The sequence below is a fragment of the Cyclopterus lumpus genome, chromosome 3 (assembly GCF_009769545.1).
Source record: "Cyclopterus lumpus isolate fCycLum1 chromosome 3, fCycLum1.pri, whole genome shotgun sequence".
NCBI classification, from domain to species: Eukaryota; Metazoa; Chordata; class Actinopteri; order Perciformes; family Cyclopteridae; genus Cyclopterus; species Cyclopterus lumpus.
Window position 1 is genome coordinate 13,922,421 of NC_046968.1, and position 18,377 is coordinate 13,940,797.

At 39.6% G+C, this 18,377-nt stretch overlaps 1 protein-coding gene across 1 annotated transcript in view; it reads right to left on the reverse strand.

Annotated features, from left to right (window-relative positions):
* Positions 1-18,377, reverse strand: part of mrvi1 (murine retrovirus integration site 1 homolog) — a 42,383-nt gene extending 24,006 nt beyond the window's left edge. The window contains exons 1-18 of the mRNA XM_034563417.1: positions 18,343-18,377; positions 17,029-17,169; positions 16,720-16,878; positions 14,947-15,064; positions 14,797-14,847; positions 13,592-13,669; positions 13,443-13,499; positions 13,294-13,353; positions 12,877-12,932; positions 12,121-12,214; positions 11,896-12,027; positions 11,712-11,801; positions 10,757-11,404; positions 9,405-9,552; positions 7,153-7,181; positions 2,163-2,381; positions 383-489; positions 232-293 (exon numbers count right to left, since the gene is read on the reverse strand). Of these exons, the coding sequence (XP_034419308.1) occupies positions 232-293; positions 383-489; positions 2,163-2,381; positions 7,153-7,181; positions 9,405-9,552; positions 10,757-11,404; positions 11,712-11,801; positions 11,896-12,027; positions 12,121-12,214; positions 12,877-12,932; positions 13,294-13,353; positions 13,443-13,499; positions 13,592-13,669; positions 14,797-14,847; positions 14,947-15,064; positions 16,720-16,878; positions 17,029-17,169; positions 18,343-18,377 (2,284 nt within the window). The remainder of the gene's footprint in view (positions 1-231; positions 294-382; positions 490-2,162; positions 2,382-7,152; positions 7,182-9,404; positions 9,553-10,756; positions 11,405-11,711; positions 11,802-11,895; positions 12,028-12,120; positions 12,215-12,876; positions 12,933-13,293; positions 13,354-13,442; positions 13,500-13,591; positions 13,670-14,796; positions 14,848-14,946; positions 15,065-16,719; positions 16,879-17,028; positions 17,170-18,342) is intronic.

Below are 18,377 nucleotides of genomic sequence, written 5' to 3' on the forward strand. Positions count from 1 at the left end.
GGTTTTATTCATCCTTGTGAAGACAGATCTTTCAACAAAGTTACAAATGTCCACTTAAAAACAGTGACTTCAACTTGGTGCTGGACTAAAGCAAATGTTGCCAATGATAACATCAGAATAGCTCTCACCGAGTTGTGGCTATCTTTAGATAATTGCAGCTGCAGTGCGTGTGTGTCTCTGTCTCTGTGTGTGTGTGTGTGTGTTTGTGTGTTGTACACAGGGTTTACCCACCGACAGTGGTGATGGGTCCTCCAGTGGAGTTTCTGGCCAGGCGAGCTCTGGGACTGTGTGGCCTGAGAGAGAGGAAACAGTAATGAAACAGATACCCTGTTTACAGCTAAAAAAGAAGAAAACAGTTTTAGTGTTTGAGATGGACGATTACCTGGTCTGCTCCAGAGGACGTCCATCTTGTTGGACAATAGTGGGCTGCTGTGGGTAGACGATGGTGGGGGCAGTCATGACGACAGCTTGAATTTTGCTTGGTGTAGACTGTGCAAAAGAAATTATTAAAAAATAAAGAAGAAATAATGCCAATGGTAAAACAAAGTGACAGCAGAACTTATTAATTAGCACAATATTAACAGACATAAGAAAAGTATTAAAACAACATTTTTACAAAAACAACAAGAACAAGACAGAGCCTCGAAAGTAAAAAAAATAAGTTAATATTGTGCTTAAATCGAGTGACCGCAAACAATGAATGTGGGCGCCTTTAATGACCCTGAGAGTGGTTAACCTCGGGGCAGTTAGGCACTCTGACCAGCTGGTAATACACAGAACTGCAGTGACTCCAGACACATTTGAGCAAACATTAAACATTTCCTTCCACGATCTTGATCCTCATAATCCTGAAATAATGACTTCATACTTCAACATTTCTCTAAATGGCATGATAAACCGCAGCTTTGGTTGCATAGAGGTTTAGGTTGAGGGTGGGAGGAACAACTCACTTCAAGGAGAATCTCCTCAAAGTGATTTTTGACCCCCAAAAAATGAGCTTGTTGTTTGCAGGCAGCAACAGTTTAACCTTCACGTGCTACCTGAATGCTAAATGCTGGAGAGGTTTTCAGCAGCCACTTTTTGCTCTAGTCATTTGTTAGAGATAAAGACACACAGCAATATGAATATCAGTGAAAATGAAAAAGAACAATTCAACACGATAAATTATGTTCAGTGTGAACATTGACATAAATCTGTTTATAGGAGCACTTGAGTGATTTACCACAAAATAGTGAAAATCAAAAGCAGCGGAGGTCGAGACACCCAGAGTCTTGATCCTACACCTCTCATAATGCGGGCCATGTGTCCAGAGCCACATACCACATTATATAACTATATTCACACAGGCTAAATTGGCTAAATTTGACTCCTAGTGATACGATTAAACTGGACTTCATGAATGAAATTGATGGAGCACCCGTTGAACAATTCCACAGTATAGGTCGATTCTTTCCTGTTCATTCCCAAATCTTTGTTCAACCATAATAGGAAAGTAGTCAAATAAACACTGAGATCAAACACTAATTCCCTAAGAGCTCCTTCCAGCTTATCTTTGCACTAGAATCCAAATAAAAGGATTCCTTCTGGTGGTAATGCTGCATAAAGGCCACGGCCGTGCTGTAGTAAAGGTGGATACTTTTATAGTGTTGGCATATGCCCTGAAGATTTGATTACACAGCTTCATTACCTTCTGCAGAGATGTCTTATCTTTCCTGTGTGTTTATGAGCGACTGCAGCGGAAGACAATGTTCTCAGACTGTTTAACACTTTACTGTCTGCAGGATGTTTGCTGCTTTAACTTCTGAATCTGATCCCTTCACAATTATATCCTCCATATAGTAGTGACATGCAGAAAAAGATATATCTCCAATATAGGGATGTTTATGATTCAACGGGTCAGTTAACCTAAATGAGAACAAACTTAGGAAGATATTGGCGAATGGGGCCCAATGCCCTCTCACTTAGGAGTTATTAATCAAATGTTTATAATGCTAAACTATAAGAAGCATTTTGAGGTCAAAGAAGAAACCTCGAGGGCAGATGTTCAGGAGCAACATTGATAGAATGTCTTCACCAAAGCCAAATGGATTATTCTGTGACAGATTTCATGGCCTCACATGCTTTTTCCAAAAACAGAATATTTGCTTTAAAAAGTGACTTACTGTACTGGGAGAGCTGGACAAACTGTCCAGTTCCTCTGGGGAGTCCTCCTCTTCCTCAGGCAGTGTGGGCATGGTGTGGAGCAGTGGGGGGCGTGAGCGAGTGTGGGGAAAAATAAAAGGTTGCTCAACGGAGCAGGGGTCAGCACAGGACTCCTCAAAGCTAGGATCGCTTTGCTCACGAGGAGATCCTAGCAGGAAGTGTTCCTCCTCCTCCAGGAGCTGCGAGGTCATGCAAACATGAAGACACAAACACAAGTATGTTATGCATTAGTGGTAACCTTAATTGCAGGTAGTTTTTGAACATTAGCTGCTGATCTTTAAAAAAAAGAAAAGAATGAATGGTGATATTCTGAAGGAAGTCTTTATTGGCTAACTCCAGCTTAATAAGAAACATAGACACCATGAATAAATCCCAGATGAGATGCATTTGCCATTGCCCTGGAACAGCAGCTCATGTTGAACCAAAAGGCTGTAACATCTGAAACAAAACGCTCACAAGAATGCATTCATTTCTAGTGAGTATATGAGGTAAACATTAAATACAAAAATGTCAAAATGTCATAAAACATTGAATCAGCCATGCCATCAATAAAGCACAGCGGTGCACTCTCTTCCCCACCCTGGGCCAAAGGAAGTTCAGCAAATACTGGGAAGCATCACTTAAAGATGGAGAGTGTCTGACCACTAGTAGAACTATGGAGCCATGTCATACCAGTGGGTCCGCATTGTGTTTGTACTGTGCACAAACCATGCAGGAGGACCCGCAATACACCAAGGAATGGACACTAAATGTTCACAACATGTGTGTTGGTTTGCAAGAAAACGTCACAGGGCACTTTTAAGTTTGGGAATATATTTAGTTCACTGTTCAGAGAAACATTGATTAGAGTCTTCTAGGATCAAGAAGAAGTTTTTCTGATTGTTTGTATAATTAGCCGTTATGTTATGTAATAGGGTAATATTTAGCGTGTAACCTGTATAAACTGAAAAAGAAATAATTGAAAAAGAAGTCAATTTCATCATATTTATCTGAGTGATGGTCTGTGGAGAGACAATGAAAAACAGCAACATTCACGCAGAATTCTCTGCTTCCCAATGCGAGTGATTGAAAAGGCAAATAAATATCACTCATGCCTGAGAATCATGACAAGGTTAAGTATGTTTTTCCTCAGGGAGCAGGTTGTTACACTCGGTGTCACTGGCTGACTTGGTGGAACAAGCATGGAAGACAACCAAGAGGAGAAATCATTACTCTGCACTATTTTATTTTTTAACTAAAAATTACAATCCTACTACGAGCTATGATGAAATGGAAAATAACTGATCATTTACGGCAACTGAGGAAAGAGACAATCTTGTTCCTAAGATAGAGGCTGGGAAGGAACCAGAGAGCTATTTTGAGCAAAAGGCAGGATAATAAACACTGCATACATTCTTGATATTAATGATCAATATTTCTGGAGCGTGAGCTAAGAACAATATAAACGTCTGTGTAATGATATGTTAGTGGAGTATTGTATTTGAGATGTTCATGTCTTTCCCAAATCAAAAACAAAGCCTGTGCTATGCTTAATTTATAATAGAGGTGGAACTAACAATAATTTTTATTTTCTTGATTAAACATTTATTCAATAATACAACTATATATTTTTTTGAATCCATCAGATTTTAGTTTCTTATAGTTCAAATTGATGTCTTCAAATGTCCCAAAATGTGCTGACTGCTACAAATGTAAATACTCACATTTGCGAAGCTGGAGCCAGTGAACGTTTTTTTTTTTTTGCTTCCAAAATTACTTCAATGACAAATTGATAAATCAACTAATTGTTTCAGTCATTCCAACTGATGTTTGTCATCAATACTGCAGTAGTTACCTGGCTGATTTTTAGTAGCACATTTATGCAAAGATAAGCGCACAGCAGATTTAACCCTTTGAAGGAGTCTGTATGAACTATTGTCAGTGTTTTTGTGCTGGATGCTAATGCCCAGCTAATTGTTTGGTCGAACCAAAAATAGAAAGAAATACATATGCATGACCAGAACAGACGTGGCTGTGTTTCTACTGCCAGTGCAGATGATGAATGAGGCAAGCATGCGAGTGAAAGGTATGATGAATTATTGGATATTTCAGAGGTATGGCATGCACTTTATGCAAGGACAAATGTTCTGTGAATTTAGGGCCAGAATATGCAGTGTGCTGTTCTTTGTCATCACAAACATGACAAGTTCTTGGGAACATATAGGGACAGAAATGCTGTGAGTCACTGGGGAGGAAATGGATTGTTTAACTGTCTCCCAGCGATCTGCTAGGATATTTCCTGACTACACGAGTACTGTCATAGAGCATTCAATTCCTACTATTTCTCAGCCTGCACTAGCATTATTAGACATTTGAACACTTTAAAAACTTTAATTTCATCTGATTCTCATACCTGAAAGTATGAAAGGTCTTCTTAGTCTACTTCTTCTGTGATTAATAATCAAATCAGAGCAAAAGAGGTCAGCTTTGAGGTTCTGCATACATACATATTGAGCGAGGGGCCAAACATTTCTAAAGCGATTAACTAATTGCCCCTGGAGTTCAGGGCGGCTTTGGTAACAACCACCTGCATTTTGTGGTGACTGATTAAACACATATATCTTAACCACAGGTTTTATTCTTTCATTAATATCCCACTTTTTCCACAGTTGTAACAGTTGTTTTCCTCATCGCATAAAGAGACAAGAAAGAATAACAACAACAGAGGTCAATTTAAAAGCTGGTATTTGTACTGCCATGTCTGTTTACCTATTTCTAAGAATAAGAAACAACTTCTTACAAAGCAACCAAAACAAGCTGGCAAATGCAACAAGTTTAAATATATTCTGAGGACAGGATCCTGACTCCAAACAAAGGTGCCAACCTGCACTGCAGGAGGCTCACTGGTGCCGACCATGAGACTAAGATAATTATTGCAGACAATCGCAGAGTAATTGAATCACTCAGATTGTTTCCTGTTGTGGGAACAGGACAGAATATACACGCCTGAACACAGACAGACCCTGTACCATAACTCCTTTAGGACAACTGTGTTCTTAAAGGATACCCTCATCTCATAAAATAAAATAAATATGTGTCCTTTAGAACCATCAGTGTCAAAATGTTCTTCCCATTGCTGCCAGGCCTTGCTGTCTCTTCCCCCAGACCGGCACCCTCCTCCCCTCCTCTGTTACATAAGCCCACTCCCTCTTGCCAGATTTGTTTAACATTTGGTTGTGTGAAGCCCAGAGTACAGGGCCAGCAGAGGAAGTGGTTGCTACAGAGCTACAACAGAGAGATAACAGGACAGCGGAAGTGTGAGAAAGACAGAAAAAAAATAAAAGAATGCACAGAGAGATGAACAGTCAGGTGAGTGAGCAGATAGTCACTGACTTTAATACGCATGATCAAACAGAAGGAATAAATAAAAATGACGTTGAATTCCACTTCCAGACAAAGACTAGATTACGTAAACTCACCCCGGCAGCCACAAGTCAGACCGACAGCTGTCCAAAAGGCCCAAAACACACCTTCTTGCACAAGTTTGACGCAGCTACAAAGACGCAGATGGCTGATGCCGCTGAACCTGCAAGTCCTGTGTCAACCTCAAACCATCACCCACTAAGACACCACAGCTCCACGCAGCCGATCATCTGAACCTGTCCACAGAGAGCATGCACGTTACCTGAGTCCACCACTAGCGTCGTGGAGAAAGCCACTCACTCCTGCTGATCTCTCCGACTCAGACCGACTTCCCACAGTCAAACTGTCACTCTCAGCCTTTTCCTCAGAAATATCCTCTTTCCTCGGGGCTTCTCCTTCCTTCTCACGTCCCCTCTGTTCTCTGTCTTTTTTCAGCAGCAGCCTCTCTTTCACTCCTGGGAGCTTTGACCATTTAAGGAGACGGGCTCTGTATGCCTCTTTGGGCTGCTGTGGAGTATGTGTGTGCGTGTGTGTGTGTGTGTGTGTGTGTGTGTGTTCTCAGGCTGCTGCTCCACTGGTCATCCCTCAACTAAAACTAATGAAGAAAGTTAAAAACATGATGTTATTTTTGTCGGCAGGGTTTGTTTCTCTAATAGAAGTGGGGGAGCAGTAGTAGAATGTGTTCTGTGTTGTTGTGTGCGAGGGCATGTTTGTGAGAGATAGATAGATTGTGTCCATCCAATCGGTGTTTACTCTGCAGCCTAAGAGGAATCCACGCATCCACTTCTGAGCTCTTGAAGTTCATTATTGTTTGTCAGACTTCAGTGTCAAATCTCGCACCATTTGTGCTGCTTTTTAGTGATGAGAGATTTGGCTTTTAAGAGCAGGGATCATTTTGTGAGGAAAAAAGATCACAGCACACAGAGGCACACTGTTTGGAGGAACGCAGCTGACATTCACAGCAAATTACAGCGTCACAGTTTGAATTAATTTGAGGTGATAATCTCAAGAGATTCAATGTGTACAAAACCTTTTATCAAAAGGAGCAATTTGTGGAAAAAATGTCAGATGTTCAACTCGAGTAAATTATCTTTTAAGTTATTTAGTTATTGAGATTGTGTTGTTTTACCTAAATCCAGTGGTTACAGTAGTATTTAGACTAAAGTTAGAGTACATCAATGTTAAATATTCTGTTGTAAAAACCCTGCGTTCAAAAGTTTCCTTCAGTGAAAGTAAAGTTCTTTCTTTTTTAAGGAAGATGGGAGTATTGTATAAACTACAATATTCAGCTATTGCGTAGCAAATATATACTTAAAGTACTAAATAAAGTACAGTACCTCAATTTATTATTTTCCACCTCTGCCTAAACCACTAAGTCAAATTAAACATTCTTTACATTGGTATACTTGAAAGTGGTAATCAGTATCCTCTAACAAATAAACTTTTATAATGTCCAACAAGCCAGATAAAAAATAAAGAAAGATACAAAATCCCACAATACATCAGGTGTGCAGTCCTGCCTCTACATACAGAAATAATCTGTCTTACCTTGCTGTTGCTGCCTCCTCCTGTGTCACCTGTTGGAGCCAGAGCACAGCGGACAGTGAAAACAGTTCATTTGCATTTAACAGGAAAGCATGTGCAATGCAAATATTATGAGAGATCAGCGAAAAATGTGTGTTTGTGTGTGTGTGTGTGTGTGTGTGTGTGGGAGAGAGAGAGTGCGAGAGAGAAACAGAATCCTGTGAAATTGTTGCTGGTGTCGTGATATTGATCTGATCGTTAGGACTATTGTAACTCTATTGTTTCAGGAAGTACCTCATCCCTCTTGTCCACCTCTATAACTAGGGGCAACAATAACCTGGCAACCATTTCGAGTACAGGAGGTGCTTGATCCGCTGGCTGGTAGCTCTTGGCCCGAGTAACCGTGATTGTGTCGTCTGCTTTGGGCAGTCTAAGGAAAAGGTTGGTAGTATTGTGCTATCAAGCAAAGGGCTTAACACCAGTAGCTTTTTGTAGAGCACCATCAGAGCTGAACAGCAATGGAGCACTTTAAGGGTTGCATTAGGTATAGGTAATTAAATAATGACAGAATACATATCATATCATTATTTGATGGTATTTGATAGTATTTTGACACATTTGAGTAGAAATGCGAGTAGTGCTCTTATTTTACTTCATAAAAAATCAAAAGCATTTCATTGGAAAAAACCTTGACCAGCTGAAGGTGATGAAGATGTGCAGTAGACTCTTGCGAGTGTTTTAGCAGCCGTGCTAACTTTCAACATTTGTTGCTAATTTTACTTCATTTACACTTCAGACAGTCAGATACTTTAGCTTTTTTGTCTTTTTTTCAAGAAGCGTTCAACTGCACCACAAATCAGTTTGCGTTCCTGCTTCATAACAGCTTTTATTAGCGTTCTTTTAATTAATGCTGTGTCATAATGGAATGTCCCTGATGAATAAATAAAAAAAGTACAGTATTCTTGAGATAATGTTAATACTTAGCTTGCTGTGTGGGGAGCGCTCCAAATACGATGAAACTTTCCTCATATTAACAATGACTAGATTGTATCACACACCACAGCTTGAGGTGCAGTAGCAACAAACTGACACATTTTATGACAGTGATGTCATAAACATAAAATGTCACCCTGCTGCAGCATTTTGGGATGTCAACTTTAGACAGAAGGCCATAAAATAAACAAACAAGTAGAGACACAGACAACTATTGTCTGTAATTTCCTCCTCTGAGGCCAACATGCTCCAAAACTCTCCTCTACATCACAAATTAAAAATTACATGCAAGACTTGTATTAGCATTAGTAGTATTGGAAAATATGTGATAAAATGGCAAAATGATAACGTGAATGTTTTTTCCTCTTGTGAAACAAAATATAATGTGCGCTTACGTAAGCTAGTATACCAATTTTTAACCGATAATATCATATCATCACTCAATCAGTCTGCAATTTTTAGCGCCCGCCCACTTTGTATGGGTCCAATCAGATGCAAAGGTTTGATAGTAAAAATACCTATTGTAACTGTACTGTACTCAAATATTCCGTTTCACTCGGGAATAGTTCACAGTACAGAAGTTGAAGTTACTGACTTTTGTTTTACTGTGACTTTGGACTAGGCTAGCTGTTCCAGCCTTTATGCTAAGCTAAGCTAACCGTTTACTCGCTGTAGCGTCTTATTCTCTGCACAAGTGGTGTCAAACTTTTCAACTAACTCTTCATCAACTAACTAAATTATGAACTTTATCTTCACTGGCAGTCATAACAAATGTGTTACAAGCTTTTCCAATTATTCTGAAAAAAGTCTATTCTTTTATTCACATTTAAAATAGTTCTGCTTTTGTTAAATCCCGACTGCAATCCACCTAAAAGCCTGAATTGTGTACTTTGTGAGCTGCAGATCTTCGATTTCTTTAAACACGCTCAAAGCACAAGAACAATTCAGATGTAATTATTAAGGGGGCTGTAACACAATAATTCACAAAAACAAAGTATAAAAATGTCCGGGACCTAATAATACTTACCCTCATTGTGTTTACATTAAAAAAACATTCTGACCTCCCCTAATTTTCCCCGTAGCTCCCTTTGATGGATGACATTGGATGAGAGCTCATTCTCTCTTCCTCCTCTGTACCAGCTGTTCTGTGCAATGTAACTATCTGCTGTGTCTATTTTCAGACATCCTTAAGGGTTACCATTCGATAAGGAAGTAGCTTTAATTCATCTGTGTCGAACAGGCTACCCCATAAACACGATAACACTATAATGAAGCCATCATACCATTCATAGGTAGCTGTGGAGGCTCACTGACTTCTGGCATGAGAGGAGATGGAGGAAGACCGTCTCCCTCTTCCGGCTCCACAACGGACTCAGCGGTAGAGCCTGTGACGTCTGATCCAGGATCAGCTGGCAGACTGAGACATGGAGACTTCAAGAAAGTACAGACAGAGGGAACAGTTTGATCACTGTCTTAGGAGACATTAAAAGACACAACAAAACAACTTCATGTTCGACTGTCACAGAGCTGCGATTAATGTGATCTGAAATCACTATTAGAACGGCAATACTAGTGAAAATACTTGTATTATTACTATACATTTAAGCTTCTGAAACTTATTTGTCATTGGTTTAGAGTCCAATTGCTGCATGTGAACATGAACAACTTTCATATTTGCTCACTCCTTTACAACAATTGTTCCTAACCTAGAGATCAAGACCCCCACAAGGGGTCAGCAGTTTCTTCTGACTGGAGGAAATAAGAATATGCTTATTATTTGGACATTGATCTCATATTTGCTATTTATTTTGAACTATTGCATGGTTTTAACTCGTCGAGTCATTACAAACTATACAAATGAATAAATGGAATATAACTAAGTACATTTACTTAAGTGCTGTAGTTCAATTTCAAGGTACTTGTACTTAAGAATTTCAGGTGTTACTTTATACTTTTTACTCCACTACATAAATTTGACAGCTGTAGTTACTAATTACTTAGCAGATTAGATTCATAATCCAATATATTAGCAAAAATGATTATTATAGGTTCAAATATTGATCCCAATTTACCTCTATTAAGTACATATAGTAATTAAAATGTGCTCCACTTTAACAGCTACAACGTTGAAGTGATGAACACATTAATGCATTTCTACACTGTAGTAATGCTACTTTTACTGAAGTGAAAGTTCTAAATACTTCTTCCACCAAATGAAACAGTCTGAAACAGCCACGTTCCTCTATTTTGTGACAAGAGTGCAAGTAATGTCATAACTTCAACTCTAAACCTTTAAAACCAGAATCATATACTCTGGCATAAAAACATCTCCATGGAGCAGTTTGAGATTAAATCAGCACTACATTAGAATTACAAATTGCAGTTCCCTGGTATTCTTGTATTAAAATCCAGACTAAACAATTCTGGACACACATGGCAATAATACATTCGACTAGTAATGTTCCTGCATTATTTGATGTAAAACTTAACTAAATAAATGTATAATACGTTTTTGCAGAGCAAATAGTTTTTTTTAATACTTGCGACCTTTTCAATTCCCGATCATTAAATGAATGACAAATTACTTCAACTCTCACTCTCGTGAAAAGCAAACGTATTTTTAACACAGACAAACCTGAGTTTGATCTTTTTCTATGATCCTGGCCTCCAAAACATCCAGCTGCTCGTCAGTGTCGGCTGCTCGTACCAGAGCCTCCTCCACCCTCTGAGTGATGCTCTCCATCCTCACTTTCACCTGGCTCACCCTCTGCTCGCTCTCTCTCACCAGCTCGGCGGTCTCCAAGGCGCTGTTGACCATCGCCTCCATCCTTCTGAAGGTTTCCAGAAGGCCGTCTGTGGTCACCCGAAGCTGGGTTTGCTCCTGCTCTGAGGCTCCACTTGTAATATCCGTGGCCACTGCGGCATCCCTCTGATCCTTCTTCACAGCTCTGTCTGGTTCTTTTCTCTCAGTGTTGGTTCCCTTGTCAATTTGAAGACTGCTGTTCTTTTTCTCCGCGACACACTCCTGTGCAGATCTTAGAGAGGTTTGCAGGAAGCAAACCTGCTCCCTCATATCAATGATCGTCTGCTCTGCTTGCTGGAGCTTAACTTTAGTTTCAGGGGTCTCCTGGCCCGACTGGGTGTCTTTTGTCCGGGCCTTAGCCCCCTCGACACTGCGGGCTTTCCACCAGTTCACCACAGCCACCTTCTTGGCCTCCTGGATCTGAGTCTGCTCCTTCTCCCAGGTTCTCCACCGCTCCTCCACCTTCTCTCCTTTCTCCTCCCACACACACTTGTTCAGCTCCAGCTCCTGCAGCCTGAAACCACCACCGCGGCTTTATAAACATCTCTTTTACACACTGTTATGTCTGTAGTTACCAGGGGGTACTAAAACTGCACTTATCCTTGAGAGAGTCTAACACACAGAAGATAGTAACTCTTATAGGTTACGTAATGAAGATGCCAATGAATATACTGTCAAAACCAGACACCCCTTTTTATTAGTCGGAGAAAGCTTCTCAGAATAGAGACTAACATCAACCAAATCCAGTCTGTGACCATAAGAGGAGAAAGGGAGGTACAAAACTCACATACACATTGACAAGCTGCTGCTTGATGCTCGCCTGTGGCTGCTGGCGCTCAGGAAAAGGCCTCTCCTGTGTTTCTACAGGGGCAAAGTCCTGCATGTGAGAGAAGACACGAGAAATAACTGATTTATACGCATACATGTTACTGCATGTTCTAATGATCATCCTCTGTGGATTCTCTCCTCACCCTCTCAGGATACTTATTGTGCAGAAGATGAGCTATTTCTGCAGACCTAATCCTGTGGATGATGCTCTGGATATCATCGTTGTTTGTGTGCAGTGACGGGAGGCTTTTGTCGTCCAGATCTCTGTGATGCTGCTGCAGACAAAGAAGGCAGAGGAATAACTGCCGACATGAGACAAAATATCAGCCCCATGAAAAGATAACGTGCCGACAGCATGCGCTTCCTACCTGCTGCATATCCTGCATCTCGCTCTGCAGAGAGCGGCGGTTTGGAGGATCTCGACTGTAGAGAATCTGAGGACTGATGCAGTGTCTGTCATACCTGTCAGGAACAAACAGAATAAAAACACCCACTATATATTAGATTCAAAAACGTACATTTAATTAAACTTGTATTAATTAGGCCTATTTAACAGAGAACATTTGGACAGGAAAAGGTGTAAATGATTATTAATTAGTGATGGTTGAATTCTATTTAGCTCTTTCAGTTTCAGGGTCCTGGTATTGTGCATGTTGGCTCACTGTAAGTCAATATGTCTGCTGTGAAAAAGGTCTATCGTGTTGAAACATGCTCTAATTTTGCTTTAGTATAACAGACGGTTTTACTTTTCTACTAAAATATGTAAGCTGGTACTTTCTCTGTGTTTATAATAACATTTAAATAATAACTTTATTTATATGGCACCTTTAAAAAGTGAGTTTACAATAAAACAACAGAAAGCTCAACGGTGAGGCCCAACAAAGACAAACTAAGGTAAGAGTTAAACCCTGATGAAACTGCAATAGATGAAACATAAAACTAATCGATACAATGAAAACAAACTAATAAGTACAATTATTAATAATAAAATAAAGCAGTAAAGTGACAACACCACATAAAAGTGTAATGCACAATGCCGTGGCTACTATTCAACTTCATGCTGCTTAGTCAAACAAAGGTGAATAGATTCATGGAAGAACATTTAGATTTAGACATAGAAGTACCTCAAAAGAACTTGGTGTGAATGTTCCTGTAACCTCGCCAGCTCTGACTGCAGACCCTGCAACACCAGAACAGAGTTAACGTGGTAAATACCAGCCAAAATGTCCATCCAAACCATTTAAAAAATGATAAGCACATTTGAAATGCAACATACTTCAAATTGTCAGTGTTCCTGTTACATATATTCTGACTTTCTAAGTATGCTCCAGAGAAAGAAAATATGGTTAGCTCATTATTGTAATTTTTAAATGCTTGGTATCAGTGTTTGCATCACATCGCATTTGAAATAGGTCTCTTTTTGTGATTTAACATGATGTAAAGTACCTACTCTACTCTATACCATGACATATCAAGATTCACTCAATTCCATATTATCAAAACTACTTTACACAAGTGTTTGCTTTGAGACAAAAACGTACCTCAATCATGCTGTGATTCTCCACATGAGAGTTCTTCATCTTATCCATAAGAATGTCTTTCTATACGAAAACATTTGAAAGTAAAGTTAAAAGATAAAACAATGCTGACTGAAATTTCTTTCTGATAAGAAATATCCAAAAAGACCAACCTTTGCGATTTCTCGGTCTCTCAGCGTCAACATAATCAGCGTTTCCTCAAGTTCGGCCTGCAAACATTTAGATGTTTAACTCATAACTCATAACTCATAACTCATAACGCAGAGACAAACACATGAGTGTTTCACTGATCTGTTCCTACCCTCAACTCAGCATTGACCTTCCGGAGTTTGTTGATACTATCTTCTGAACATGTCCTTTCAAAGCTGAGTTTTTCATTCTGGGTGGACACAAGAACATCAACTTCGGTTGCTTTTTTGGAATCCATCATCGGCCAGATTACAAACAACAATGAGAATTCATATGGGGGAAATCAACAGGTGCACAACAAACTACTAAAGAAGGAGATGATTGTTGATTTTAGGGGGCCGAAGACACACATCCCTGTGCACATTAATGGAGCCGCGGTGGAGCAAGTGAACAGTTCCTGGGAATCAGCATCATTTGACATGGTCGTCTCACATCTCCACTCTGGTTTAAAAAGCTCAACTGCGTTCCTTTAGGAAACTTAAGATAGCAAAATTCCCACGCCATTTTTACAGAGGAGCAAAAGAAACCATCCTGACTGGAAACATTGCAAAGTGGCATTTGACGTGCACAGCTCGGGACTAAAGGGCTCTGCAACGGGTAGGGGTGGGCGATATGACCTAAAACTGGATATCACAGTATTTCTTTGGGTTTTTGCAGTGCCAGCATTATTTCATGGTATCAGAAAATTAAAAGAGATTCTCAAAACATGATTCCACCAATGTTCACTCTATTGGCCATGTAAGGCGACATTTCTTAAAAAAGCACAAAAATGAAAAGCAAAAAGTTCTGCGATGAAAGAGAAGAGCGGTAGCCAGTATGTAACTATAGACAGCATACACTGTATGGAAGTGACGTAGTTCATCTGGTGTTGTATCTCTCTTGGCTTTGTGTGTGCGAAACCAAAACGTGCGTGTTTATCATGGTAAAGACGGTATTGCAAAATCCATGTCGTGGCCAAACATGACACTGGTGACGGTGATGAAACCCGTAGACCGCCTACCCCAAGCAGCAGGTGAATCCAACCTCCCTGAACATCATTGGTATCCATCTACTGAGCATCAGTCATATAAGTAGGCTGAGATGCCTTTGTAGAGCCCAGAGGAAACTTAAAAACAATAACCATCCCAGCAACAACCTGTTTACTACAAGAGATACTGTATCAGCTGCTGTACAACCGGACTTCCAAGGAGCTTCTTCCCTCCGAGTGTAAGACCCCTCCACTCACCACCTGTACCCCACCATACATCTTTTTAAATATTTTGTTCTTTTACCCATGTAGCATAATGGGACGCATTTAGACTTTAAAAACTACATTACCTTGTCTTCAAGCCTTCTGATGTGAACCTTCAGGCATTCAACATCTTTGCTCTGATGATGATAAAAGATTTATAAGTAAATAGCTGCAGTGAAAAATGAATGTAACATAGAAGGTAGCTCCACTGGGAGACTGTTATGTCTGTGATGTACCAGTTGGTTGCAGCTGGTCTGAGTGCGGCTGGCTCTGTCCTGGGCCTCTTTGAACGCCCGGCGGGTCTCCTCCAGTTCTTCTGTCAGGGACCTGGCTCTCACTGCTGACCCCTGAGCACTACACACACCAAAGACACATCAGATATTATTGTTTTTTATGTACCTCTTCTCACACAAAACAGCCCAAAAATATTAGCTAGAACAGGGATTTGTTTTGTCCGGGCATTATGAAATTCACAATATCCATGAAAAAGATATTCTATATTATGGATTACGGGCAGGGAGGTCTTTATACAACACTTTATAACTTGTAAATATTTTGACATGATTGTCAAAGCAGACAAAGCAGGTAAATTAAATTTCAAGCAGTGAGAATGAGCGGGGCGAACCATGAAGCCCATCCTTATTCCAACAAATATATTATCCATTTTGTCTGTATTACAATGTAAAAATACATTTTCAATCTTATTAAGAGAGTCAGTCTTTCCATCTCATGAACTTATTTGATCGTTTCATGGCAGTTATCTACCGGAGGTGGATCGGCATGTAACTATTTACGAGGAAGTGCTTTTATTTGCTGCTACTGTAAATATTTTCATGGCGTAGCTGTCATTTCCTGTTATTCCTTCCGGCACCCAAATAAAGTGACACGCATGTCAACGGGATCTGAAGCCCAAGAATCTGATGCAAAAAAATGTGGTGGTGAGTTACCGCATCATCCCCAACGTTTCTCTAAAAAGCATGGTCTGTAGATACAAGATGTGTTTTCAACAAGAACAGAATTCAGGCAGAACAAGAAGTAGAACAGTTTTTATTGACATAGTTTGTGGTAGTTAATCTATATTTTACAATTCCCTGATAACAGTTTTGAAATTGCTCATTAAGAACCACAAATATCACTTTAGGTTGACAATCGCTGCACAACATATTCTGCTTCCATCTTGTGCAAAGATTCTCATTATCTCCCTCGTCCAGTGGCTTCCCCTGCACATACTGCACACTGTCATGTAGCGACACTGACACCTACTGGTGATCCACTGGGACTACTGCCTAATAATGACTGCCAATAAATAAAACTGTACCTAGGTTATTGTCGTCAGCAGAACGCTGCTTTACGATTGATGTGAAGTGGGGCCATTATTGGCTAGTCAGTGGGGTACACACAGCTTCCATTTGCAATATGTACATCAATGATATTAGAGACCTCCGTCCTTACTGATGATGAGTGTACTATATTTGATCCTTATACATAATCCAAATAAATTGTGAAATGTGCTTGACCCATTTGTAAAAGTGAGTGGTTAGGAGTCTGGGTAAAATAGACATTTTTATCTCAGTTCTCAGTTTAGTAGTGATGTTGACCAATTGCTAAAATCGTTTTTTAAATATTCTTGTTCACACAATGTGTGAACCCATCTCCCAGATAGTTAAATGTTTTTTGAGACCAGTCAATAGGGAGTGCTCCCTTAACATTTGAGTTTATAGCCCTGAATGTGTGCCAAATAAGGGCATCTGGGTTACAGATATAAGGCAAAACATCCTCAGCATCCAACTGTATATTGTGTTCCCAGTTATTGACTACAATTCCCTGTATATTCTTCCCTTACTGCTTGTGCCAAAGCCTCCGTGTAAAGTACAAAAAGGTTTTGCGTCTCCAGCACAGATTAATGTGCCTTGTGATTTGTAAGCAATCAGTTCAAAAACCTTCTAACTTATTGATGACTTTGATGAGGTTGATGCAAAGATTAAAGAAGGAAGTAGTTAATCCCTCACCTGGCCAGCTTTGCTCGCAGCTCAGTGACCTCCAGGGTGAGCTGCAGGTTTACGTCTTCACACTGAGCCACCGTCCTCATTAGGCCGCTGTTCTGCTCACTCAGTTTGCGGTGAGCGTGCTTCAGGTCGGCCACTTTGCCTAAAAGGTCTTTTCCATCACTAAAGCCAAACAAACAATTTGTGGTAAAGTACGGCAACTCATTATAGGAGATAAACACATGCGGTGATTAAAGTAGTCAAATAACTAACGAGGGACACTGGTGGCTTTCTGAGAAGGCAGCTTTGCTCTGAGAAGCGGAGAAATCCAACCCTGAAAGGAAGTCAGGCTGAGTGAATCGGCGTCTGATGTGATTCAGACATTTCTCAGAACGCTGAAAGAGTGGCGGCTTACCGTTTACAGGCACTTTAGAAGAGTCAGGCCAAGATACGTGACTGCTGTCCACATTAGAGCTGAAACAAACACAGAGTCATTAAACGAAAATCTACAGCAAATATAATTGTATTAGGGAATTCAATAACTCTGAACGCATCTTCTCCTCTTTCATTTTTAGGAATAATCTACCTTTTTGCTGCCAGAATAGTTAAAGAAGCATAGACATCTTTTACTTAAGTAGCAATAACGCAGTATGAATATACGCCATTAGAAGTAAAAGTCCTTAATTAAGAATTCTACTTAAAAAGGTACAGAAGTATTACTCACAAAATAACATTAAAATGGCACTATTCATATTGTTATGTGTATCACATGTACATTATTTGACTATTTTCAATTATGAATTTACTTGAAAGCCATGTTTAATGCTTTCAAGGTGGAGCTGATTCTAAAAAGTAACATACAGTTGAGTTGTTTAATCTATAATAGTCCATCATATTTGTTAAGATCATGATATGTTTTATATGGACGGCCTCCATTTGAAGACAAACTTTAAGCTCATAAAGAAATGGAGTGAACTAAAAAGTACTACATTTCACAACAGAGAGTTTTAAGTTTATTTGGAAATGGTCACTTTTAACTCTGCTTTCCTATGCATTTGAGACCATTCCCATCCACTTTTGATGAAAACAATTGTCAACCTTTTAAATATGTAATATGTTTCTGCCTCTGGTTTCACTCTTACCAATTTATAATTAATTTGTTTGTTTTGTTTATGTTTTTATCTTTCCTTTAAAAGCAGTTTGTTGAGAAAAGTGCTAAAATAAATGTTTTTCTTTATCAGAGTCAGAATCTGAGGTGAGTCACTGAGCAGTGATTTATGAAAAAAGTGATATAAAATATGGACTTATTTAGCTGAAAGGATTATGACCAAGGCTGTTATATTGTCTACATTGATCAAATGTCTTGCTGTTGTATCGGTTGATTGCATTTCACAAATATAATTCAATATATTTGTTAGAAAAATGTGACACTGCAAATGCTTTGTAATCATCTGGGTTTGCATATTGAGCATAGTGGAAGAATACATGTAGATCACTACCTTGAAGCGATGTCAATGTAGTGATATAAAGGTGGTTGCTAATTCAAGGTTTGAAGTCCTGAATATAGTCTCAAGTCCTTCTTTAAAATAGGCCACACGCTACACGTCATACAGAATGATGCACAGCTGATGTGCAGTTTGGCCTCACCTGTCCTGGCTGCACTGTGCGATCCACTCCCTCAT